Genomic DNA, 27,982 nt, shown 5'->3' with positions numbered 1-27,982 from the left:
TCCGTAGGACCGGTTAATCTACGTCCCTGAGTTTGTAAGAAAGTGACCCTAGAAAAAGTAGGTGCATTGGTGGTCATCTTCTAAGATTCTATAAACTCTGGCACAGTCCCTACTGATTGGAGTGTACCTAATGTTATGCTTTAAGAAGGGAGGCAGAGAAAGAAAAAGAAATCAGGAATTATAGACCAATCTGCCTGAAATCACTAGTGGAGAAAATGTTAGTGTCCATTACTAAAGTTTTAATAGCTAAGCACTTTGGGAAAAAAAACTAATATCATATTACAAGATACTAGTAAGTAACTACCACCAAGTAGTCAAGGTCAAAACATTTTATGATTTCAAGGAATTGGATATAGCACTCGTGGCTAAAGAGATCAAAGAATATGGGGGAAAGTGGGAACAGGTTATTGAGTTGGATGGTCAGACATGATCAGAGTGAATGGTGGAGCAGACTTGAAAGTCTACTCCCACTGCAATTTTCTATGCTTCATTATTCACCTTTCTATCTGAAAGTTATCCCTTCCCTCTTTTTAACTGAATTTGAATGCATCTCTGCTGCACAAAAAAGTGAACATATTTTACAAATTCATTCTCACCTTGACTGATTATGACTTACAATGGCATTGAGAAAGAGTTAGATAATAGTACTGTAGGAAACTGCTTCATAGCATTTTGGGATTGTAACATTGCATCTATTGGAAAATGTGTGATTTTTGCCTGAAGTGTTCAGCCAATGTGTTAGCGATGTTTCTTTTCATATGATTTGTCAATTTGCTGAGTAGATTTTCTTCCTTGCCTTCATAAGCCTCTTAATCTTCACCCACTTAGCATATTTTCTGCAAGCTGTAAAATGGCTTTATAACAGAAGCAATAGACAATGCTGTTAGAAATGTGAAATGTTTTACATTAATTGTGTTTTTTGATGTGGCATTCCTAGAAGTTGCAGTGAAACAAAAAGTGAAGACTAGTATCAAACAGTATTTTAATCAACATAAGTACAACATATTTTTGCTCTATGCTAAAGTAAGCATTCATTATTCTAAAAATATGCTCCTGCCTGTGAATAGTCGGATTTTCTTTGCACACTTCAGCTGACCTACAATCTTCTGTAGCACCCTTTTGTTTTTGAAAGTTTATTAAAAAATGCATTGAATCAACTGCTCATTGGACACACAAATTAGTGAATTTCAAACTATTGTACGATTAGTTGAATTTATACAATAAAGGAGGAAAATAATTAGGGACTGGAGGAGCTATAATGAACTTGATAGTCACTGTAGAGATGGCTGCTAAATTTTATTTAAAAAAAAAAAATCACTTGGGCAGGACGATGGCACAGCAGTTAGCACAGTTGCCTCTCGGTGCAGACCCAGGTTTGATTCCAGCTCAGGCAACTGTCTGTGTGGAGTTTGCACATTCTCCCTGTGTCTGCATGGGTTTCTGCTAAATGCTCCAGTTTTCCCCGTCAAGTCGAAGATGTGCAGGTCAGGCGTGCCACATCAAATTTATCTGTGATGTCGAGGGATTTGCAGTCTAAATGGATTAACCGTGAATTAGCAGAGTTACAGGGATAGGGTCAAGAGCTCGGTCAGGATGGGATGCTTCTTGAAGGGTTGGTGCCAATTTAATGGGCCAAAAAGACTCCTTCCGCACTGTAGGAATTCTATGATTCTACCTGCGCGCTGATTATTACCTCTGTTAAGCAGCTCAGTCGGTGCTGTGACACTGCTTAATTGTAAGGGAAATGCAATATACAAATAAGGAAGTGTTGCTGCAGCTGTACAGAGCATTCATAGACTACATCACAGTTACTTGGTACGATTGTAGTTTTCTCACTTAAGATAGAATCCATTACTAAGGAGGCGTTAGGAAAATGTTTGGAACTCATGCAATCAGGCAGAGCCAGCATGGTTTTGTGAAAGGTAAGTTATGTTTCCCAATTTTGTTAGAACTCTTTTTTGAAGAAGTAACAGTGTGGATAATGGGAAACAAGTAAATGTGGCAGTCAACAAATTCTCACGTCAAAGGTGATGCACAATTGCATGATGTTCAACAGTAACATGTTAGCAATGATAGAGGATTTGTTTGATGTCTTGTTATAATTTCCCTGCCAGAAGCTTCCGGTTCAAGTCCCATGCTAGGGCTTGTTAGTTGCATTCATAATGTGAACAGATTGACAGAATAACAATCCTTCCAAAATGCTTAGATTAGATTCCCCCTACGTGTGGAAACAGGCCTTACAGCCCAACAAGTCCACGCCGCCCCTTGAAGCATCCCACCCAGACCCACCTCCCTATAACCCACACACCCCTGAACACTACGGGCAATTTAGCATGGCCGATCCACCTAGCCTGCACATCTTTGGACTGTGGGAGGAAACTGGAGCACCTGGAGGAAACCCACGCAGACACGAAGAGAACGTGCAAACTCTGCACAGACAGTCGCCCGAGGCTGGAATTGAACCCAGGTCCCTGGCACAGTGAGGCTGCAGTGCTAACCACTGAGCCACCGTGTCGCCTTAATTGCATGGGTTAAGAGTTTGGAGAGTGTCCTTGTCAACCATCCTGTAGAAGCTATTTGCAAATCATAAGTGTGATCAATCCATTGGAAGTTCATGGCCTAACTGTCAGAAACAATGATGGGGGATAATAATGGCATTAGAAGCAGTTCAGAGAATGTTTAATGGCTGATTTCTCAAATTAAAGGGTTAGCTGGATGAGAAAAGTTTGAACAGCTTAGTTCATTGAAGTTAAGAAGAATGAGAAGTGATCTTGTTGAAACATAAAATTCTGGGGGGACTTAAGATGGATGCTGGGAGGACAATTCACTTTGTGGGAGATTTGAGGACAAGGGGTAGTTTAAAAATAAAGGGTTTCCATTTAAGAATAAGGACGTTTTCTTTAAGGCTTGTTACACTTCAGAATTTTCCTCTGAGAGCTGTGGAGGCCGTGCCATTGTATATATTCAAAGCTGAGTTAGATTTTTGATGATCAATCATATATGCAAACATGTAGATTAGGATCAGCAGTGTATGATAAAGGCTGATCTGGCGTCACCTCCACTTTCATGCTTACCTCTGATCTTTGACTTCCTTGTTCATCAAGAATCTTTTCTACTCGTGCCTTAAAAAATATACAATTAATTTACCTCCTCCAGTGCCTGGAGAGTTCCAGGGCAATCAACTGTCTGAGAGAAAAGGCTTCTCATGTTTGTCCTAAATGGTATACTCTTTAATTTTACCTCTATCATGTGTACTTTAAATTATGACAATTATTATAAGGAGATGGGGGGAGAGTTTAATTAGGGTCATAATTATATCAGACACAATCTGGGCCCTTGTGGGGAAGTGGTAGTGTTCCTACATCTGAGCAAGGAGACCTGGATTCAAGTTTCACCTGCATCAGACGTTCATAAGAACATCTTTGAACGGGTTGATTTGAAAATATCTTCTATAAGCCACAATTTTAATGAATGGTGGTGCAGGCCTGAATACCTACTCCTGCTCTGATTGCTTTTTAAATATGATCAATCTTCATTATTAAACTTAAACTGATTATTTCTGACATTACTGAACCACAATGAAAACTTTATTTGGCTAACTTTATGAAATGTAATGACTTTATTTCAGAATCGGTATTGAAAACTCTTCCGAAAGATTCTGCTCCTGCCTTTGTTTTCCCATTTGATTGCTGATTTTACCTTGCGGTGTGTTCTATATATTCCTTGCCTCTGACTGTCAATTCATGTGTTTTTTTTTGCTAATGCTGTTGCGCTATTTCATTCATTTCATTTGGAATCTCTTGAATTATATTGCTGCTGCATATTTCCCTGTTGGGTGATTCTAAGATGCTTGTCTTTTTTGTGGCTTGTGTGAGGAGAAATAGACAGACAAAAAATATTGAATGTGCTCTACTAAATACTTCAATGAAGAGAAATGGAGTTCATGTTTTGAGTGCAAGAAAGTTGCTTGCACTTATTTCACAGAGTCTTGGAATCCCTACAATGCATATCGGCCGTTCCGCCCATTGAGTTACCCTGATCCACTAAAGAGCAATCCACCCACCCCACACCCTATCTTCAAAACCCCACATTTCCCATGGCTAATCCATCTGACCTACACATTTATTGGATTTTGGGAGGAAACTGGAGCACCGAGCGGAAATCCGTTTAATATTCACTTGTGTATAAATTAGTTCATATCTATGTTCCAGCTATTCTTCCCGGAGTATTTATTGGATAATGGAAATTAGGAGAAGTCCAATTCATGTAGCTGAATGAAACACCTCACCACAACCCCACCACCACCACCACCCTGTATTCTTGGTAGATGAACAGCAGTTATACTCTATGAAATAGTCACATAAATTACAAAAAAAAATTGTGCTTGATACATAGTACTTTGTCATATGTTAAAGTCTGCCTTTTGTCATTTTCAATTTTTTAAGTAATTTCAGATTTTCCCTTCTGCTATTTTGGATGGAAATCTGTACCATACTTGAGCCATAATATGTGAAGAATAGTTTACCAATATCAGTCCTAAAAATGGACTTTTTATAAAGCCTCTTTACTATAATTGAAATAAAATAATATTTGAGGCTTAGTTTTTGTATTTTTGTTAAGACTCCCATAGCTCACCCATAGGACACCTTCCTTCGGTTACAAATCAAAGTTTATTTTCACTGTTTCTCATAATTCGTATTTCTAACATTAATGGTCAAGTTTGTAACTCACCTTTGCTGTTTCCCAACCTTGAAAGTCGTCTTTGTTTCTATTCACTGAAATGTGATGCAGTAATAAATGTATGCGTTGATTAGCGCATGGTAAATTTTCATTCTGTTTCTGACTTGTACTCCACTTTTGCTTATGAGTTCAATTTTATTCATCACTGCTACACTCCAACATTATTTATTACTGCTCTACATTGCTTGGCTGTTGAGTCTAGCAAGGTTCCTAATATTCCCAGAATCCGATGAAAGGAGAATTTTTAAATTGTTTTCATGTACTTTCCTTCCTTTCTTTCTTGAAAGATGCTCCTGCTGTTCATGTGTTCTGTTAGCACTGAATGGTCCATGATACCATAGCCAATCTGCCACTTACCCGGGTGTATTATTGTTCCAAGCAGTTAATTACCAGCAGATGACAATTGACCATATCCTTGTTGAAAGCAGATTGGGACCTGGAACCACAGTTTTGACTGTTTCTGTGCTGTTTTCATCAGTTGGACCAGTGTGTTCTCCTGCTGTTTGTATGATGGCTAACTCAATGCATTGATTACAAATGGGATGTGTCGGTTGGTCAGTTGGGAAATTATGCTGAAGCATGTGTTGGTAAGGAAGTTATGTTGAGCTTTTTTTTCTCTCGAAATATTACCAGAATTGGTAATTTTATAACTATTGATTTGAGGAAACGTAGAAGTGGCCATTTTGTGGTGGAGAATGAGCTTTTCTCAGTCAACTGTATTCAGTCACCTTAGTTACCTGATATCATGGTAAAGAATTTCAACTCATAACGACTGAAGTTTACCAAGCCGATTGTAACCAGTGTAATAAATGGCTACCACTAGGTCTGTTGACAAAAAGCTTCTGAGTCATCCTAATGTAGGCTCTAAAGAGGTATGGTCTTGCCCAGTGGTAGGAGTATAGGAAATTCTTCTTGAATATAACATAGAACATTACAGCACAGTACAGGCCCTTTGGCCCTCGATGTTGTGCCGACCTGTCATATCGATCTCAAGCCCATCTAACCTACACTATTCCATGTACGTCCATATGCTAATCCAATGACGACTTAAATGTACCTAAAGTTGGCAAATCTACTACCGTTGCAGGCAAAGCGTTCCATTCCCTTACTACTCTCTGAGTAAAGAAACTACCTCTGACATCTGTCCTATATCTTTCACCCCTCAATTTAAAGCTACGCCCCCTCGTGCTCGCCGTCACCATCCTAGGAAAAAGGCTCTCCCTATCTAACCATCTGGTTATTTTATATGTTTCAATATTTGGGAAAATAGATTCATGCTTCAATCGTAACTTTGGTCTATTTGAAAATGCATGAAAAATATGACTTGTGATTAGGATGACAAATTTCAATGCCAACAGGATTAAATTTGCAATTATTTTACACTTTACACTTAGTATTAATATGACCCCATTGGTGGAGTTATAAAGTTTAAAATCCATACAAAAACAAGAAACATGGGAACAAGTGTTATATAAGTAGGATCATTTGATTGAAACTTACAGTATTAACAATATTTCTTATACTTCTGTAGACCATTAAAGCAGTATTTCTTTTGTTGGAAATCTCCCAAAGATTTCCTAAAAATGTAAACAGAAGAACACCAATTTCAAGCTAAGGAGAAAGAGTAGGAAGGACATTTAAGAGGTGGATTTTAGATAGCGTCAAAGGAAATGAGAAGAACTGAAAAGGTATAAAGAGGGAATTCCAGGAGCAGTTTGGGAGAAGGGAGTGAATGAAGCATAAAAAGAGTTGGAGGAAAGGTCTTGGAAAGATGCCAATCTGATTACATAGATAAGGGAAGCAATGGTGGCATGACTGATTTAATTACGAAGCTAAGAATTTTAAATTGAGACAAGTTGAAACTTGAAATAGTGAATGGTGACGAGCATAAGAATAATGAGTGTGAGGGATCTGTTACTTTATTCATTCACGGGATGAGGGTGTTGCCAGCCTGGCAGAATTTATTGCCCATCTCTAATTGCCCAGAGGGTAGTTAAGAGTCAACCAAATATTCAGTGGGTCTGAAGTCACATGTGGGCCAGACCAGGTTAGGGTGACAGTTTCCTTCCCTAAAGGACATTAGTGAACCGGATAGGTTTTTTTGCCCCCCACAGTCAGCAACGGATTTATGGTCATCATCAGACTGTTAATTCCAGATATGATTTATTGAATTCAAATTCCACCATCTGCCATGTTGGGATTTGAACCAGAACACCATGTACGTCTTTGGATTAACAGTCAAGTGATTAGTGATTGGTACAGAATAAGATATGGTAGTAATGCTTTGGAGTGAGTTTGGCAGGTGAGGATTAGATTAGTTGAGCCTGAAGTTGAAGGAAGGATGAAAATTTTAGTAATAGATGGACTGTGGTAGTTAGGCATTGAGACAGCATTGGAAGTCACTGATTAGATCCTCAGTTTATATTCATAAAGCACACAAAGGTCCAGCAATTTTGCTCCAGTTCAAATAGTGGCCACAGATACATTGGAATCTGTGACCAGGGCACGGAATTTGATGCTTTGTCTTGAAGATGGCTTAGTTCTTGATGATTAATTGAAAGAAATTATAATTTATCAGGACAGGATGCTAGACAAGCCATCTGATACCACAGATATTGGAGGACCAGAGAGGTAGAGTTGTATATTGTCATTATTCATTGGAAGCTGACCCAGTGTTTGTGGATGGTGTTGCCAAGAGATAGCATATCAGTGAAGAAGAGACAGCCAAATGTTGATCTTTGGGGTGTGACCTCTGAGGTAATAATTCAAAATTGGGAAGATAAATCACTGCTGTATATGCTACAATTGGATAGATATGAGTAAAACCAAGTGAGGGCATTTGCACTGAGCTAGTCAGGGAGAAAGGGCATTGTGAGCAGTATGGTGTGGTTAACCATGCTAAAGACCATAGAGGGATCAAAAAATGTGAGCAGGGTTAGTTACTGACAGGAATGCTTTCTCTCCTTCACCGGTGAAGGATGACATTATAAACAACAAACATCGTTATAGATAATCCAAGCTAAGATTTCAGGATATTGGGTCAGTTGTGGTGTGGCTAACTGTACAGCACAGCTTATTCCTTCCTTCAACAATATATTTTCACTACTAACAATATGCTGTTCCTCTCATTACTACTGTGAACCTTTCTGTTCCTCATGATGGTTTAGACTCTTTGAATAGATCACTAAAATATGTCAGATCATGGGAAGCTTTCTACAGTGTGTAGATTCCCATGAAGAATGAAGACTAGCTACATTAATTTCACGCAGAACTCTTGAAGAGAGTAGCAAAGAAAGCTTCAACCATTTCCATGAAGTAGATTTTGTCTTTTGCAACATTGCCAAAGAATAATGCATGTACTTAGTTGCATCAGGTCATGAAATAAATGGATCATGAAGTGATCCTGGTATTGTTACACTTGGAGGTGATGATTTAATGTACTGTGCTGGATCTGCTTAAGTTGATGAGGAAATTGTTGTGATATTCTGTGAAGCAGTAATGGGACAATCCCACTATCATAGAACACCACCTTTTTTAAAAAAAAAACAAGGTTTTTGGTATAAATCACAAGTTTGTTTCATTTAATAACGTAAATGTATATAAATCAATTTAAAAACAACTCATTTCTGTCTTATTTAATGTCTAATGGGTTAAAACTAGGTGTTTAATACAAATATACTTAAAAACCTACCTGCTATCCCTGAATATGTTGTAAAAGCAGATGCGCTCCTGCAAGGGACAGTTGACAAACATCTGCTCATAACAGGATTCAACTTAGTCTACATATCATAGTTAATTAGTTAAGGTAGCAAAATGTCTTCATATTCTTTTAAATAACTACTATCCTGCCAATTCTATTGAGGGTGTTGTATAAATGTAATTCTTTCTGGCAGTTAATCTTTCATATGTTCTATTTCAGCGTCAAGCAGGCAGCAGCTCCGAGGGCACAGAAGATTCTGATTTCTCTGCTGATCTGGATCATACAGATAGCTCTGAGAGTGATGGACAGCCACGGAGATCTACCAGATTAACCAGATCTTCATTAAGAAACAGTCAGAGCTCTCAAGGTAATGGATAATTAAAAACAGTTGCTTGTGTGTGGAGGACTTTGTTGCTGTTAAATTTTGTTTGTAAGCATCAGTCTGGCAGTTTCTTCAACAATGTCAAAAAAGTGATGTAAAATTCATGTAACAAAATATTCTTCCTAAGGTGAAGCAGAGGAATGATGTTCTCGAAATGACTTGTTCAATCAATGAGCAGCTAAACTGTGCCTCAGATTTGATTTTAGCCCTGTATTATTCAGCTAATGATGCTTAAATTTTTGGCAAGGTGGCACAGTTGGCTGCACCACCCTTAATAAGGGAAATTTGGCCATTGTTTCTTTTCCAGGTGATGATCTAATGAACTGTGCTGGACCTGCTTATGTTGGTGACAGATGAGGAAATAGTTGTAATATTTGTGCAGCAGTAATAACAATCCCATCATCTTTTGAAACTTCTTCCAAAATCCAAGAAGTTTAGTATAAATCATGGGTTCATAGTTTAATTTAAAAATAACATAAACCTAATTAATCTATATGCAGTTAATAACTAGTGTCTCCCTTAATGTCTATAAGATCTTGATATGTTTAATGCAAACATTTTTAAAAAGCCTCCCTGTTATCCTCTGATATGTTTTGAAACAGATGCCTTCTCACCGGGCACAATTGAGAGATGACTGGCAGTGAGTTAAACCTTGCTGTCACCATGCCTCAAGGAATGCATGGCGTTGAGAAGGCAGGATGTTTGTTGTAACTCAGTCAGTTTGGGAATTTAGCTTACATTTTTTGTGTCACTCTGCATTGGAAGCTAGCCATTGAGCTAACTGAGTGACTCTGAATATTTGCTGTATGAAAAAAAAATCTCGCACCACACTTGCTTCTTTTGCACATAACTGTCTCCTTCTGTTCTCAGTTCTTTGTGTTGAATAGTTTCTCGCTATCTACTTTGTCCATCCTCCACCAAACAAAACAAATTCTCCAATCCATCTTAGTAACTGAAATGTCTTATCCCTGGAACGGGATCTCTTCTGCACTCTCTCCAAAGTGTCCACATCCTTCTTATCCAGCTGAGGTCTAATTATTATCTTGCACAAAAGTTCTGCATAAACTCCTTGCTGTGTATCCTGTTTCTGTTCATAAAGTCTGGTGAATGTATGTTTATGAGTAGTGCCCTTCATTTTATATTGTATCTCCATTTTCCTTTTACCAAATTGTGTCACCGCACATCTCACTATTGAACTTCTTCTGTCACCAACTTTTCAGTGTCCTTTTGTTAGTTTTCCTGTATCCTTCGATACAGTTTGCATGCTTCTGAGATTTTTTCATCATCTTTAAACTTGGAAGTTGTCACCTGCACAAGTATCTAAATATTTTATATGTCATAAAAATCCATTCCTAGGGATTCACTACAAATCTTCCTCTGGCCCAAAAACATTTTGTTAACCAGTACACTCTCACATATTCCTCACCAATATTTTTTATCCATTTTATTATCATGAACTCTCATCTGCTATGTTGGCTCTGTATCAGACATGTTTGGAAGCCCATGTATACCATATGTACAGCAGTATCGTCAGGTCTCTTGTGTTACCTCTTCATAAAACCCCAAGTTAGTAAAAATAAAGTTTTTTTTTCCCTTAAGAAATATATTCTGGCTTTTCAGAATTAACTGTATTTGTATGATTGTGTCTCCTAATTATATGTCAAATAATTGTTTTGAGACACTTCTCCACTACTAAAATTAAACTGACTGCCTTGCTAAATTTGCAGTTTTCTAGTTCTTTGGCTTAACCACTGAGTGTAGTGAAGATTCGAAAGATAATTGCCAGTGCCTGTGCAACTTCCACTCTTTCTTACCTAAGAATCCTTGCATACATTTCATCTAGTGTTGGTGCCTGTTCGATAGTCTATCCAACGCCACCACCATATAGTTTGAAACCCTTCCAGTGACTGAGATCCTTCTCGGTCACCATGTTGTGAGCAACATTAAATTTTTGCAAGATAACAAAGTGTGGAGCTGGATGAACACAGCAGGCCAGGCAGCATCTTAGGAGCACAAAAGCTGACGTTTCGGGCCTGGACCCTTCATCAGAAAAGGGGGAAGGGGAGAGGGTTCTGAAATAAATAGGGAGATGGGGGAGGCAGATTGAAGGTGGATAGAGGAGAAGATAGGTGGAGAGGAGACAGACAAGTTAAAGAGGCGGGGCTGGAGCCAGTAGAGGTGAGTGTAGGTGGGGAGGTAGGGAGGGAACAGGTCAAGGGGGTGGGATGACATTAGTAGGTAGGAATTGGGGGTGTGGCTTGAGGTGGGAGGAAGAACAGGTTAGGGAGGCGGGGATGAGTTGGGCTGGTTTTAGGATGCGGTAGGGGGAGGGGAATTTTGAATCCACATTGATACCATTGGGCTGCAGGGTTCCCAAGTGGAATATGACTTGTTCCTGCAACCTTCAGGTGGCATCGTTGTGGCACTGCAGGAGGCCCAGGATGGACATGTCGTCTAAGGAATGGGAGGGGCCGTTGAAATGGTTCATGACTGGAAGGTGCAGTTGTTTATTGTGAACTGAGCATAGGTGTTCTCCTTGGTCGCAAAGCCTCCTCTTGGTTTCCCTAATGCAGTGGAGGCCACTACGGGTACAGCGGATGCAGTATACCACATTGGCAGATGTGCAGGTGAACATCTGCTTGATGTGGAAAGTCTTGTTGGGGCCTGGGGTGGAAGTGAGGGAGGAGGTATGAGGGGGCAGGTATAGCAATTCCTGCGGTTGCAGGAGAAAGTGCCAGGTGTGGTGGGGTTGGAGGAGTGGTGTGGAGTGGACAAGGGCATCACGGAGAGAGTAGTCCCTCTGGAAAACAGACAAGGGCAGGGAGGAAAAACGTCTTTGGTGGGGTCAGATTGCAGATGGCGGAAGTGTCGGAGGATGATGTGTTGGATCCGGAGGTTAGTGGGGTGGTATCTGAGGACGAGGGGGATTCTCTTTTGGTGGTTACTGCAGGGAGAGGGTGTGAGCGATGAGTTGCAGGAAATGCGGGAGACATGGTCGAGGGCATTCTCGACCCAGTGTGGGTGGGATGTTGCGGTCCTTGATAAACGAGGACATCTGAGATATGCAGGAATGGAATGCCTTATCCTGGGAGCAGATGCGGCGGAGGCAAAAGAATTGGGAATAGGGATGGAATTTTTGCAGGAAGGTGGGTGGGAGGAGGTGTATTCTACGTAGCTGTGGGAATTGGTGGGCTTGAAATGGATATCGGTTTCTCGGTGGTTGCCTGAGATGGAGACAGAGGTCCAGGAAGGTGAGGGAGGTGTTGGAGATAGTTCAGATGAATTTGAGGTTGGGATGGAAGGCGTTGGTGATGTAAATGAACTGTTCGAGCTCCTCGTGGGAGCCCGAGGCCACGCCAATGCAGTCATCAATATAACGGAGGTACAGGTGAGGTCTAGGGCCATTGCAGTTATGGAAGAGGGATTGTCCCACGTATCCTACAAAGAGGCAGGCATAGTTTGGGTCCATGCGAGTACCCACGGCCACCTCTTTTCTCTGTAGGAAGTGGGAGGAATCAAAAGAGAAGTTGTTGAGGGTAAGGACGAGTTCAGCTAGGCGGATGAGGGTGTTGGTGGAGGGGGACTAGTCGGGCCTGTGGGTCAGGAAGAAGCGGAGTGCCTTTAGGCCATCTGCGTGGGAAATGCAGGTGTATCGTGACTATCGCAGATTCTCCAGCATCTGCAGTTCCCATTATCTCTGATTAAATTTTTGCATCTGCTTTTATTATCACCTCAGTGTTTCTTTACAATCTTCACACAGGAACTACATCAAACAATCTCATTGCACCCATTTGCCCCATTTCTAGTCAATTCTAATTTATGTTTGAACTTCCTGTGACATCTTTCTGTAATACTACAGTGCACTCTGTTATCCACACTGGCACCCTCATCTTTTGTTTTTCTTTCCTATCTATACTGAGCACCATGTAACCAGGAATATTTTACACCCAGTCATGCCTTTCCTATTGCCAGGTCTCTGTTATAGTAATAGTACTAAAATTCCATGTGGCAATATGCATTTTTAATCACTCATCATATTGGCTCTACATCCGTGTTAATGCAAGAAATGCAGTAACTTGATTTAGACTCCATTTTTTTCTTCCTTTCTGCAACTACAGCTGTATTACCATTAGAATAGAGAACAAAAAGACAGTTGTCTACTCCAGTATTTTGTGCACCCTCATAGTGTTTCAATATATTCTGTTGCTTCACACACCTCTGCCAAGTTGATTCCAAGGCTCATCAAAGCACTAGTAAAGTACCTCTAAAGCAGCGCAGTCCTGGCTGTGTTCCGGTCCAATCTAACCAGCTTGCACAGGTACCATCTTCCCCAGATTGCGTGCTTGTGCCTTTCTTTGTCCTGCTCTGTGTGTGTGGGTGTGTCTCTGTTTTTCTCTTTCTTATGTCCCCACATGTGTCTGCACCCCCACTTCGTTCTCTCGCGCTTGCTCTCTCACTTCCGCCTCTCACTCCCACCTTGGTCTGTTATTTTCTTGTGTTCTTGCTTGCTCTGTCATGTTCTCTCTCTCTCTCTCTCTCTCTCTCTCTCTCTCTCTCTCTCTCTCTCTCACACACTCTCTCTTCTTCCCCCCCCCCCCCTTGTTCTAATGTTTTCTGTCTCCGCCCGTAGATCTGCCATTTCCCCCCTCCCTGATCTGCAATTCTCTTTGCCGCTTCCCTGCTTAATGGCAACCAGGTAACCACAGTTGATTCTTGTAAAACATGACTGGTTCACTTATTACCCTTTTTGAGAAGGAAAGCTACTGTCATTACTCTTGGCCTAGATATACTTCTGGAGTCACAGTAATGTGACAGCTAACTGCCATCTGGGCAATTAGGGATCAAAAATATATGCTGATCAAGTCAGCATCCAGTTAAAATCCTGAAACCGCCTCCTTTTAAAAGCACTGTAGGCATACCAGAACAATATAGACTGCAGCAGTTCAAACAGGCAGCTCATCATCAACTTCTCAAGGAAAATAGAGGTAGGTAATAAATGTTAGCCCAGCCAATGAAGCCCAAAATTCATGAATGAATGGAAAAATAAAGCTGTTCCCTTTACTCATAAATCCCAGATCATTGCAGCTCTCCCATTTGTCTCCCTTCTATCTTGTCTTGTCTAGACCCACCCTAGTGACATGGGTTTGGCTGTTTTTGCATTCACCGAGGAACCAAATTCTTCATCAGTATTCAGATTGCAAAGCTGATTAGTGAGCACTATTTAAGGACACTCTTGCATAATCTGAAAGGCTTTTTTCAACTACTTCATGGGATTCATGCCCTGTGTGCCCTTGTGCTTATATCTTTGGTTTGACCACCTCTCTGAATGCATTAACCACGAGGTATCCATTTAGTTTTCTGCCTTGCAGATGCACCAAAATGACTCCAGCCGCTGCTTGAGGTACAAAACCCATAGCTGAACTTCGTCCTGCTGGTGACACTTCTTGCATATACACCTTTCTGGATCCCTGAAGTGTTCTCAACTTGCCACAACATGGATGTTCCATTTTGGCGAGCTGCCCTAGTTACCTTTGTATTACTTTTATGCTATTTACAGTAAATATTTCCCAGTGCTAGGTTGCTTTAAAAAGAATTTCAATATATCCTGACTCTCAGTCCCTAACAATATTGCTTATAATCACCCTGCCTCATCTCACGCTGGCATCGTCTCACTAAATGCCCATTTCTGATACTGCAGTTTTAAAAACTTTCTTGCATAAAAGGAGTCTCTGAATCTCCAGCTAGCTTCACTTAGTTTCCTGCTACAATGATTAATTCCAGTAGAACAAAGAACTTAGAGCGAATAGACAGACAACTGCGAATACCAAGCAGGCCTCTATTTCGTTACAGTCTAACATTTAATCTAAAATTAAACTTAAGAAAACCTTACCAGCTAAATTGCTACTTCAAATTAAAGTTCTCGAATTCTCACTCTGCACCCTTTACTTTCAAATGATCGAACAGGTGAATCCACCTGTTTAGAGTGCATTGAGGAGAACTTTTGTGACTGATGCTTGCAGATGGTTGAGGATGCTCTATTGTTGAGTATATTCAAGGCTGAGACAGATATGTTTTTGTGTCAGGGAATCAGGGATATGGAAAACAGCAGGAAAAATAGTTGAACATGTAGATCAGCCACAGTTATATAGCACAGCAGAGTACTGTCAAGAGCCATATAGATTACTTCTCATGTTTTTAGGTTTCTATGAACTTCAGTGCGTATGTCTGAATATTCATCAGTTATGGTTCACATGTAGTGTGTATTACCAGTTGATTACTGAAACTATCACAAAGACAGCAAAACGCAAAACGTTACCTCTATTTTACACTTTCCGCAGATGCTGCCATACCTGCTGTTGACTATCTCCAGCTTTCTTTTTAGATCATCAGCATCAAAGACAATTTGCTTTTAGTAAAATTGCCTCCATTGTCAATTGAATTTGTGAATTCTGGTTGCATTTTCGCTGCCTGTCTAAAATTTTGCAGATCTGACATTGTCTTTACCAACCTTATGCAGATTCAAGTCCAGTACAGCAGATACCATCATATGCATCAGATGAACCTGCTTATGCTACAAGAAGGGTAACACGTAGCCAACAGCAGACAACTCCAGTCACACCTAAGAAGTACCCACTCCGACAGACTCGCTCATCTGGATCAGAAACTGAGCATGCGGTTGAATTTTCAGACAAAGGTATGATTTGAGCTAGATGGTCATCCGACTATGGCATGTTTATTTGTATTTAGTGTTTGAGATTTCAAGTAAAATTCTCTATTAAATTGTCGCATATAGCAGTATCTGTATACAGTTTCTTTAGAAAGGGTTCCTCTGTTTTTGTAACAAAAGTTGCAACAGATAATATACCGTGCATATCTGTAATTTTCACATTCTGCTGGGGGTCGCCACCCTGTGAATGTTTAACTTACGAATGCTTCTACTTACAGACGTGATCTCGTGTAGGGTGTAATTTTAAAGGTCCGAAATATGAATGTTTCCTGTATTTAGAGATGGCTACTTTATATTGTTTTGCATTGTATTCTGACTTGCTTACAGATCAACTTTCGAATGGAACCTCTTTGCAACCCAGGACTGCCTATATTTCTGAATTTATCTTGTTTGGCTTTGGCGCTTTTGATTTACTTTTGATAGAATGCACTCATTATTTTTTAATCCTCATTTCAATTTTTTAACCTACATCTGATGGGATAGTGTAGGGGGATGGTCTTAGATTAGTTCACAGGTTGGCGCAACATTGAGGGCCGAGGGGCCTGTTCTGCGCTGTATTGTTCTATGTTCTATAGCTCTTTATTTTTTCTGCTATATTTTTACATGGTTGCTACATACTACAAAATGACGTAACTTTAATAATTTTACCAGGCTATGCATCTAACTAAACCTGCATAACAATCACAAAAGAACCTCGTTGCTGAAGCACTGTTGAGGGACCGGTTCCTTGATTTTCTTGATTATTTCCTAATCAAAATTAAAATGAGCATGTTCCTTTATGATGGCTACTTCATTTCTCTCTATGGGGCAGGGTTGTGAAGTGTAATGCAAAGAGAGTTGTGCATTGTTCAAGCTCAGTAAATAATCACAGGATTTGTGAGAAAACAAAGCGGGGTAAATAGATTTCCCTTTGGTTTGAAATATCTATCATGCAAGAAATTTATTTATCACTTTGATGTAAATATACTTGGTCAAAATATTAACTGACACATTACCTCTGTGAGCCAGTATTCTCTTTGATAATCCGTTTACTGACTCAAATTTTCTCTCAGCCCAGACTCCTTGTGAAATTTGCTTTGCAATTTATAGTCAAGATATGCTGGATAAATGGCTTATTTCTGTGCTGTAATTTCTACAGAAAAAAACCTGGAATCTGCTGAATTCACTTGTAGATTCTATTTGGTGCATTTGGCAACTTAGAAGTTATCCTAAGCTTCATTGTACTTGAAAGGGAATGTTAAAACTTCCATGCTTTCATCAAAGCTTGTTTGAACAGTTAGTCTGCTGGATAGGGGGTTGGGGGTTGTTGGCATATTTTTGTTGTACACTAAAGTGCTGTGGTAATCGTTGTCTTGAATAATTTCATATACTGCATGGTAAGTATTGTCAAAAGTATTGCATTAGTGCTGTTGTGGTGTTATTTCTGAACACTTAAGCAACTTGTATAATCAGGCTTTTTAATTATTTGCATTTTGTTTACTTGATTTTGCATTATAGCCTGGCAGATGCGCAAAGTTTAGACATACTGGAAAAATAAAAACCACAGTCAATTGGTTATCTATAAAGTAATTAAATTCTATCAAACAGTTTTCCTTATGATCAAAGGTATTGGGGGTTAGCAGAAAATTGTTCAATAAATAATTCTCATTAAAATTGGGAGAATCAAGGAAAATGAAATACCGAGATAAGAGCATAGAGGTCTATGCTAGATTGGATATGTGTAATATAATTTTGTTTTTGAAGCACTGTGTGGTTCATTCAGCATTGCCCATACTTGACGTTTTGGAACTTATGCTTTATCTGCATAATTTTATTGCTCATGATTCACTGGGTAAAGAGTGAAATACCCTGTGACAAATGTTCGCCTCGCAGAAAACTGTCAGTTACTAAGAAGTGAGTTGATGATGTCAAAAAGACTGCAAAATCACTTGAAATGCACGTCACATGAATACCAGTGGAGAATGTTGTCTGATCTAAGAATATGGCCTGTTTTCTAGAGAAAACATTTGAGGGAGTAAATGATAAATTTAAACACTTTAAAATATTGCATTTCCTACATATTGTTTGAAAAAAAGCATCTGAGGTGATAGATAATTCCAGTGCTAATGAACCAGATTTGAGTTGTTTTCTGTCAAGTAACATTATACAAATCATTAAGATTATTTAGATAATTTAATAATGCCTCACACCATGGCGCTGACTTGTTGCTGGCTCTGAGGACTTAGCAAGAGATCTTGAACTTCTTCCCTTTGTGTTGTATATAACAAAGATAAAATAGACCTGCAAAGGCAGCGAAGCCAAGGTTGTGGAAGGCTACGCAACAAGGCAACCAACAAACAAAAGACTCAGTTGAAGTGGTCAGAGATTACTGTTTTTTGGTGTGGGAAGTGTGTTTTTTGTTTTATATTGAAGTGATTCGTATCTGAAGTAAATGAATCATAGCTGCCATTGTAGCTTTACCTTACTGTGAAATAAAGGGACTTATAGATTTTCTTCAGCCCCCTCCCTGATCTACTGTTGCCATTATCCACTTTCCTGTCCTTCTGATTCCTTCCTTCCATGTTCCCATTCAGAAATGCATCTTTTTGACTCACTGCTCTCAAAATCGTAATCTTAGTATTCCTTGTAAAAGAAAAAAAAATACAGTGCTCTGTTTTTGACACAACCTGTTTGGTCCTTGTGAGAATGATTAAAATTTTCACTGTCTGAACTCCAATAAGATTTCTGGTCCTCATGGTTTCTCTACCATCATTCTTCAGCTGCATATATCTGAATTTACTCTTGCATTATCGTAAATCTTTTATTTTTGTTTGAAAATTTGCTAGTGCTGTCTAATGCAAACTCTTAACTTTTGAATTACCTATCATTCTGTAAGTTTTGATCAAATTTATAATTGTCTATTGGGGCAGCCAGTCATTCCAGTGGCCAAATGTGTTATTTCCAGTGGAGCATTATAATCCTCTCTCTCTTGCACATTTGATGGATCATTAGAATTGACAATATTATGTTCAGAACCTGATTAAATACCTGGCCAAAAAAAGCTGTATTTATAATTGATTATTTTTCTTAAGGGGTTCTGAGATGGATTATGCTTCATATTCCCATTTGTTTTCTCTAGGTTCATTATTGCTCCTAGTTGTTTTTGTTTTAAATGCAGCAGCCTAATTGCATTCACCCTGTTTCACTTCAAATTCATCAACTTTCTTCAAATTGTATGCCATCATTGCTGTCAGTTTCCCATCTTCTCAGGGCCATGTGGCTTAATGGGTAGTTGATTTTTTAAAAAATTAACAAAAACAGTCTACTTTTTCTGTCTTTTCAAAGAAATTTTCTACTGTGTCACAAAAGTTTTATCAACACCTGCAAGCAGTAGCATTATTTTATTTTCCTCCCAAACATTTCTTATGTAATCCCCGATTCCTGATTGTGCTACTCCGAAATCTTCTCCAAAACGTCAATAGCATTTATTAAACTTTAGTGCATTTTGCTATTCTCGCCATAAAACTCTCTTCATTGAAACTTTTGTCTTTTGTTTTATCTTTAATTTTCTAGTTGGTGGTTCTGTGAATTTTCATTTTGTTACTTTGGAACTGTAAAGCTGCTGCTGCTGTACATTATCCATCAAAGTTGTTCCATCAGTTGTGGCTATGACTTCAGTTGCAGTGGCCCTATGCATTAAATTCTCTGCCTCTGTTATACTTTTGTCCTTCAAGTTGCTTATTAAGATGTGTCTCTTAATCCATGCTTTTACTCATTTGTCTTAATACTTCCTTATGTGACTCATTGTCATATTTTGCATTTTACAGCGTTTCAGTGGAATGGCTTGGCATTTTTAATTGTATTAAGGGTGCATTTAAATGCGAGATCTTGGGCTATATTTTTCTTATTCCATCTCTTCTATCACAAAATCCATTTTTCCCCATTTTCTGCTGTTCCTTTTTCCAGACAGCAGAAACTACTTACTTCCATTAGTATTTCCCTTACGAGTTTTAATCCAAAGTATAAAAGGCACTGAATAATGGAATCATAGTATTTGAACTTGTTTGTTTACAGGAATTTAATTTGTACGTTCATCTGCAGTTTAAAAAAAAACACAACATACGTACAGCACGAATGCTTCAAAAATATAATTCTTTTCGAATTCAGGACGCAAACAGGAAATAGTAGTTGGCATATATGCTGATTTAATTAAAGTTGCTTTTATTAACTTTTAACTTTTCTTGAAACATTTTTCTCTACTTTCAGATACTAAGACAGCTGTCGATCATGATGAGTCTCCCCCACGTACTCCTACAGGCAATGCTCCATCGTCAGAATCTGATATTGATATTTCCAGTCCGAATGCATCACATGATGAAAGCATAGCAAAAGATGCTTCAATGAAAGATTCTGGAAGTGACCTCTCACATAGGCCAAAACGTCGCCGTTTCCATGAGAGTTATAATTTCAATATGAAGTGCCCTACTCCAGGCTGCAATTCTTTAGGTATAAACTCTTTTTATGTCTGCTGAACATTTGCAGGTTATTGATAGTTCTTTCAACTGTGTCTACTTTCTGGAAAACTTTAGCAAATAACTGCATTACAGATGTTTAACCAAAGTATTACGTTAAAATTTTGAGGTTATTCTTTATCTGCTGACACTTTAAATGTGATTTTTACCTTTTCTTCAGACTTCTTTGAGCACTGTGCATTGGTTTAGTTGGGAGGAAAATTACTTTCTTAGAACTTTTGCTGCTGTTTCTCTTTATTTTGATGAAAACCATGCTCCTTGGGGAAAGAGGTGAAATCACAGCATTATCCCCAGTGTTGTTTTTGCCAGCTTTTCCTCGCTGCTTGACTGGTGCACTAAAGATTTATAATGTTTTTTCCACGTCCACTCTTCGAGATGATATTTGGAAGATCCACACTGTTGCTCAATGTGTGAACAGTTGGAACAAGCTTTTGTTTGATACAGCGTAAAACATATGTGTAAACTGTCTTTATGAAAGCTTGTGTTATTGCTGTAACATGGTTTTTCATTTCCATTTTTAATCTTTATATATTTTTGTAGTTTGTTGTGTAAAGAAGGCAATTCAGAATTCACAAAGTTGGTTTTCTGTTGTGGAACAAGGTAAATGGATTGAAAATACTCAATCATTTCATAGAAGAACTTACAACTGTGAAGATAGAGGAAATCATAGGTTGTAGGAAAATGTATATAATTCAGTGTCACCTACCTTTCCAATTATTGATTGAAGTTAAAATCATGTTTTATTGTAATAATGAGTGTTTCTGCCCAATAGGATAAACCTAGTGCCAAAATAATCTAAGGAAGGGGTTGTTGATGAATACTGCTTTTCATTGGTACGCTTCTCCGTCCACCCTCATGGCTAATTTTCTTTTCTTAAACAGTTAATACCCTCATAGGTAGATTACCATAGATCACTTCTGATAGCTTTGCTAAGTACCTTTTGTGTGTACTTGGTAATGTGTGTGTGCTTAACTGGATTCTGCCTTATTTAGTATCTGCATAGGCACACTTCTAATATGGAAGACTAAATAGGAATCTAAGAACCTCATAGTTTAATTTCAAGGTGAGTGCCGTTAAATACAAGAATTCTTCTTAGACATAATCAGCTCAGAAAGGAAATAAACTGCTACTTTTAATTGTGAAATTTTTTCCAGCTTTTTTTTTAAACCCTGCTTATTTGCATATCCTTAATCAAATCCTGATTCCTACTCTGAGGAGCTGCTCCAAGTTTTCTGACAATACTGCTCTAAGTGACACCGAATGTGTGCGCAAGTGGCCATGGTTGATTTGTTTTACAATTAATTATTTCATTCTCTGTGCCTTTGAAGAAATTATTTGTAGGACTGGACAGCATTAAGGAACTGTGCGAGGGCTTAGCTTTCAGCAGTAAAATTACACTGGCCTCTACTTAAAACATCAAGAAACGTTTGCAACGAAACCTGGAGGTTTTTGTTTAAACATTAGGGGGATATTATGATGGGAATGAACAACTTTTTTTTTCAAAATGAACGTTTTGAGATTCCCTGTCGATTTTTTTTTTTTTTTTGTTTTGTGTTCTCCAGCTGGTGAACCTATACTCATGTCTATACCTAGTGGATTTATTGTGTCTGTTACAAATTAGTTTTTTGTCAAAATGTTTTTGTTTGGAATAAAAATTTACTGTTAGAACAGGATAGTGCAAAAATAATGCCGTCCAGTATATGGTTGCCATGGGAAACTGAATTATCTGATATTCAGTTTCTAAAACATTGCTTCAGGAATTGGTAATAGTTCTGCATTACAAGAAAGATTTTTCACTGATTGTACAGTAATTTTCACATTTTTCACACATCCTAAAATGTTTTGCAAAGAATTTGTACTTTTGAACCGAACTTGCAGATGTACTACCACAAAATACCGGAACCAATTTGAATGCAACATTGTCTCACAAACACTGAACCAAATGATTAGCTATTTTGCTTTGCTTATATTGATTGAGCGATAAATATTGATTAGAACACTGGATATACTTTCCCACTTTTTTTATTGTGGTGTTATGATCTTTTGATCATCTGATCAAGTAGGCTTTGGTTTAACTATTTTTTTCCAAAATAGGGTATGTTCTGTGATAGTGTTTCTGCATAGAGTCATCTGTTTAGATATTGCTCAGTTCCTGTAGTGTGGTTTCTAATCTGTTACCTTTCAACTCACGCTGAAAATGCTGCTATTGGAAAAAATAGAAGTTAGAAACGATAAATAACTGGAAAATACAGCTTATTGTCTATGAAAAAGAATTTGTATTTGATGTAATTTTGACTGATTGTTCATGATTGGGTAGCACCTAATGCTGCATTGCTGTAGTTTAAAGTTAACTACAGTACTTTTGATCCTAAAAATTCTCTCTCCCTTTTGGTTTGGGCCTACAGATGATTTTTTAATGCTCAGTGCATAAGGCATTCAAGCTTTATCAATATTTTTAATCAATTTGTCAGGGCTGTTATGATGCACCTCCAGAAGGGAAGGGACTTGAATGTGAACATCCTGGTTCAGAGACAGGATCACTACCATTGAACCAGAAGGCCTCCTTTCCATTCTAATTTTTATAAATGTTTTCTAAACAACCTGTTCAGACAAGCATTCTAGCTTTATAGGTTAGCTACGTGAATATGGTTCAATTGGATATTCAATATGAATCTTAACCAATTGTTGGACCTTTTTATTTTGGGTATCTCTTGACAGCAGTTGCTTTTTGAACGATCATGCAGCGTAGGAGCTGTATTTGTGCGATATGTCCTAAATGGATCAGTAGAAACCAAACAGCTTCTGGACTGTTTTTAAATTGCAATGCTAATGCAATGTTTATTTTCTTCGGAAATGAATCCAAGAACTGATTGCATGGGTAACACAAATTTGAAATGTATTTTGGGATGAATTCTAGACAATCATGTGATTATGTCATTACTCATGTTGTTAAACGTAGGTCATTTGACTGGAAAACATGAAAGGCATTTCTCCATATCTGGCTGTCCACTGTATCATAATCTGTCTGCAGATGAATGTAAGGTATTGTGGATTTTACGTTATATTTTGAATATTCAGACATTGATTCTACTTGAGCATTCTCCTGGCCTCCATTTCTTGATAAATGGGAAGGGGCAGATTTTGGAGTTTTCATTACTATAGCCACCTTGTTTTATATAATTCACGTTTTTTAAAAAAAAAAATTTGATGCTCTGCTGTTCATTTTGACATTTCCTTATAATTATAATTGACCTGATTTGGTGATGAACACAATTTAAAAATGATGGATTTTAACACATTTCAGTATTGTTCAAGTCATGATGTAAAGCAAAGAGATTGAGAGAGAGTTGCATTTCCTCCAGAACTGGTTAATTACTATGCATATGCTGAAACCGGGATCCAGTTAGCTAAGTTGGTAAGATAGCTTGAGTTGGACCAGAAAAATGCAGACAACACAAGCTGATTTCTGTTTCAGCTGAGGTACTTGGCATCTATCTTCTAGCTCTGTTGCTGAGAACGGAAGGCAATGGAAAAGTACTTTTGGCAAAAAAGGTGTTGAGAGAATGTCTGCATACTTCATCCTGAGCCAATGACCTGCTTTCAGGTAGAGCATATGGGAAAGCAACAATGGTCTTATACTGAAATACTTAAGATTACGTCTCAAGCAATGGTCCACATTTCAATCATACATTTGCTCACTTGCTTTACAATAGTGTTTGAAATCTTAGAGTCTGTTGTTATTTTGATACCCATCCACTGTGCACTTAATATGTGAAACTTCATTTTTGCAGTTGTGCCAAACAATCTGTGTTACAATCTGTAATCAATGCTTTTCAAAACAAGTGTTTTGAATCCTTGGCAGCCATTATGCTACAATAATCCTTTGTTGTGTTTGCTTGACGAACATAAACTATTCAGCTATTTTTATCACTGCTTTTGAATCAGTAGTAGAAATTGAATGGAAACCCCACCAACACATTTTGAAAACCATCTATCCAGAGCTGGATGAATCACTACCAACACTGTCCAATGTTTGAATTCTTAAGTTTGAGACTTCTGCTATAGGAGTGCAGTTGGAGAAACATAATAAGAGATTGACATACACAATGGCTTGGGCAAGGTGCAGGGAAGCTGATTAATTCAGTGTAATCTGAGGAGTTTTGCTTTAGTTGCTGGGGAACTCGTCCTGCTATTTGAAACCTTGCATTTCACTCCAGTGCAGTAGTAATTGGTGAAAGGAATGAAGATGTTTGTTAGAGATTAATGAGTAGATCTGCATTCACAGAAAAGCTGCATAGCACTCCCTGCGTTGTATATGTTTGTGTCCAGCAGAGTCTGAATGGGCTGTATTTTAAAAAATGCATACTTTTTGTTGAGCTTTGGTAAATAATGGAAAGGTGGGACCCACAATTTTGTTAATGTTTGTTGATGTTAATTGTGACCCAGGCTGTTTGATAAATTTAGGCAGCAGTTTCTCAGCCTTCTGCCCAGCTTGTCAGTGCAATAATTATCTGGTTGCTTCTGGGATTTGTAGAGTTTAACTTCTAATTTTCTGCTGTTGATGGTTACAGGTTAGAGCTCAGCAACGTGAAAGGCAGATTGATGACAGGGCATTGTCGCAGAGACAAGATGAAAACAACAGGCATGCAACCAGGCATCAGGCAAGTTCTTATTATCGCTGCAGTCAGAAATATTTAAGAAAGATCTGCCTTTCACTTCTTCAGGACTTTGCGTTTTGCAGACAATTAATTATTTCTGTAGGTCACTGTTTTTAAGTAGTCAGTTGGCACACAGCATGATTCCACAACAGTGGTGCGATAAATAACCAATTAAATTTGACATTACTGAACAAACAATTTGGAGTCCTCCAAATAATAATGATTTCACATTCCAAATTGAAACTTTAATTCAGCAAGAAAATAAATTATCATTAAAATTGACTTGACAACCAAATGGTTCATTAATGTTCTTAAAGGAACAAAACCTGCCATTTGTAGTTGATTACCCAATGTGTGACTCCAGGTTTAATTGAGAGGGGAGAGACAGGAAAATGTGATTATGGGAGAGAAAAGCTAGCAGATAAAGAATGAAGGAGAGGTAGACAGATAGGACAAGAATGAATGTATAGGGATGGATATTAGGTTGGTAACGGAGAAGATGGGAGAGGGTCAGAGGTCCAAGCTATTGTTCAGATGGTGGAGTTGTTGAATAGATTAATTGGATGATTGGTCTGGAAAAGGAGGACTACTGGAGTGGTGCGGGGAGATTGCTAGTGATGGAAAATATTACAAATAGTGAGTAAGTGTTAGGTTATATGGAGTTAAGTATTTGAAAAGCAGCAGATACTGAAGAATGGGAAATGAAGTTAACACAGGCAAATCAATGGAAATTTGTTCCAGCCAGCACTTGAGTTTGGTGTAGTATGGAAGGGAATTTTCATGTAAAGGATTCTGCTCAGGCAGTGTCTATCTTGTAGGTTTATTTTGAATAAGGATTGTGCATGAATTGTAGCCAGTGGATCTGTAAATGGCCATCTGAAAAAAGGGGAAATTAAACTGGTTTAAGATCAGTCTCGGAATTAGATGTGCCCAGCTTGTGAGGGGGATTGGGTGGGATTTGGAGAAGGGATGATATGCAGCCATGGTTGAGAATTGGTGATGGGAATTATAGCCAGGAGTCGGGAAAGGTTTGATTAGGAAATTAATCATACTGTTCGAAAGAGCAATTTGAATGACAATTAAATCTTGAAGATGGTGTATCCTGTTGTTAAAAGACACAGCAACTGATAGTGGAATGCAAGGATGTCCAAAGAAAGATTGGATAGTAAAAAAAGTACTGTGGCTATATGTCGATTCCTTTCTTAACAATTTCTGAGGGTAATTAAAATTGTTGATTTTTAAAAAGAAACCAGGAAGATGGATATTTTCATTTCTGTATGTGAGAGATCCAGATCATGTGAAAATTAAAATTTGGATGCACCATTATGTTTCAGGATAGCTCAGGATTTACTGTAATGGTTCTTCGGCTCGGAAGTGTGGTTTAATCACAGATACTGAGCTGAACTCGGTTTGCATCTTATTTATGCCAGTAAGCAATCAGGATGCTAGCACTCTTCAGTGAATTGAAAAGCAGAGTAGTAAAGCAACTTAATTTTTGATTACCATTAATTTGAAAAGCTTGCAGGAGCACAGAAATTGTCTGGGTAGGGCTCATTTTTGATAACGAGTGAAAGGCAGTTTTCAGATTGATTGATTGAATGAGAAGTATATAGTAATTAAAGAATTATAGAAACATGACAGTTCAGAAGGAGGCAGTTTGGCCCATTGTGTCTGCGCCAGCGCCAGCTCTCTGGCAGTTTGCTGAGTGCCATTATCTTGCCTTCTTGCTGTACTCCTGCACATTGTTTCTTTTCAAAATTTCCTTCTGAATGGTCCCTTGAAACATGTGTCCTTCATGTACTGAGAAATTGCAAGAGAAGCCTTAAATGTTTACTTTCCTATTGCTTTTGCTAATTATTTTAAATATGTGCCCTCTCTTTCCAGATTCTTTCATGATTGGGAACAGTTTCTCCCTACTTAATCTGTTTTGACCCTTCACAATTTAAAAAGCTTGATCAGATATGCCTTTGCCCATCTCTTCAAAGAAAATAATCCTACCTTCTCTAATCTATCTTCCAAACTGTGAATCTTTTCTGCATATTTCACGTCCTCCCAAGATCATCTATTCCAATACTGCCATACACAAATTCAGCATAATCTCCTCCCTCTTTATGTTCTTATTAATAAAGCTTCCATTAGTGTCTGCTTAAATAATCATGTTTACGACCAGGTAAGGAAGAGATATTGAATCCCTTCTAACCCCCTTTCAGGGTTACAGCACTTTTCTACGTGCAACTGCATCACGCATGAAGTTAAGATACATTAACTATATTTAAATAAAGGAGCCAATTACAAGACCTTTTTGCAGGAAGGAAGAAAGTATTTTGTTACCTACAAACCCAAAGGGGGAAAATAATTATACAATGCAACATTAAATTGACATGAAAACACATAATTCCTTTAAGAAAGGAGTATTAAGGACAGAGAAAAGTAAGATAATTCAAAAATTTTAGAACCTTTGTGGTGTTAGATTGTAAACCTGAGGCTGCAGTTGGTTAATTTTTGATTTGCGTTGCAACTGCAGCAAAATTTGTATATACCCTTGACTTTTTTAGTGAATGGTTATTCTCCTCAGTGGCTTTATCAGATACTGGGTTCTGAGATGAAGAGAAAGAGGGTGAGAAAGCCAAAAAACATGCCTTCCAGGTTATGAATCCACCTGCTTCTTTCTGCTTTGCTGCTCAAAAGCAGCTGTTGAACGATAGTTTCGTGTCTGTGTTCAGACTCTGGCTTCATTGTCTTTCCAAGCTAGCTCATTGGAAAGCAAGTTTTTCAGCTCCCAGTGTGAATTATCATACAAGTATGATTTAAAACAAGCCGTAGGTGAATTTCTTAATGCTGGTTCATTTGTATGGTTTTGATGTCTTTTGAGAAAATGGAAATATCAGTGCAGATTGATTTTGTTTATTCTATAAGCTTGTCTCATCTATCATCATTTGAAAATTGTTATGATTTTAAGTCCATATTTATTCCTTTCTACAAACCATTCCAGTCCATTTAAGATTTTTGGTATAACATTGAGATGGTGAAGGTTAAAATTGGATAATCTGTCTTTACCACCCTTATGACACCACTTTCTCAACCCGTTCCAGCATCTTAAAAGAATATACACGCACATATATAGGTCCATGTCCTGTTGCACTCTTTTGAATTGTACTCTTATTTTATCCTGCGTGTCTCTGTTCTTCCTTCAAAAATGAATTGCCTCCCATATCTCCATATTGAACTTTACCTGACCATCTATTCCAATGACGTATATTTCCT

The 27,982-nt window shown here is 38.3% G+C and overlaps 1 protein-coding gene across 3 annotated transcripts in view; it reads left to right on the top strand.

Moving 5' to 3' along the window:
• The window catches only part of kat7b (K(lysine) acetyltransferase 7b), an 86,814-nt gene that overhangs the window by 17,066 nt on the left and 41,766 nt on the right, over positions 1–27,982 (top strand). For 2 of the 3 annotated variants that reach the window (XM_048560778.2, XM_048560777.2), the window contains 5 exons: positions 8,660–8,807; positions 15,340–15,516; positions 19,795–20,034; positions 23,020–23,102; positions 24,632–24,721. In XM_048560778.2, the coding sequence (XP_048416735.1) occupies positions 8,660–8,807; positions 15,340–15,516; positions 19,795–20,034; positions 23,020–23,102; positions 24,632–24,721 (738 nt within the window). The remainder of the gene's footprint in view (positions 1–8,659; positions 8,808–15,339; positions 15,517–19,794; positions 20,035–23,019; positions 23,103–24,631; positions 24,722–27,982) is intronic. The other variant, XM_048560779.2, reaches the window with a different exon arrangement.

This window comes from Stegostoma tigrinum, chromosome 31 (genome assembly GCF_030684315.1).
Source record: "Stegostoma tigrinum isolate sSteTig4 chromosome 31, sSteTig4.hap1, whole genome shotgun sequence".
NCBI lineage: Eukaryota > Metazoa > Chordata > Chondrichthyes > Orectolobiformes > Stegostomatidae > Stegostoma > Stegostoma tigrinum.
Note: the sequence above shows the minus strand (reverse complement) of the source record. Positions and strands in the feature narration are given on the sequence as shown.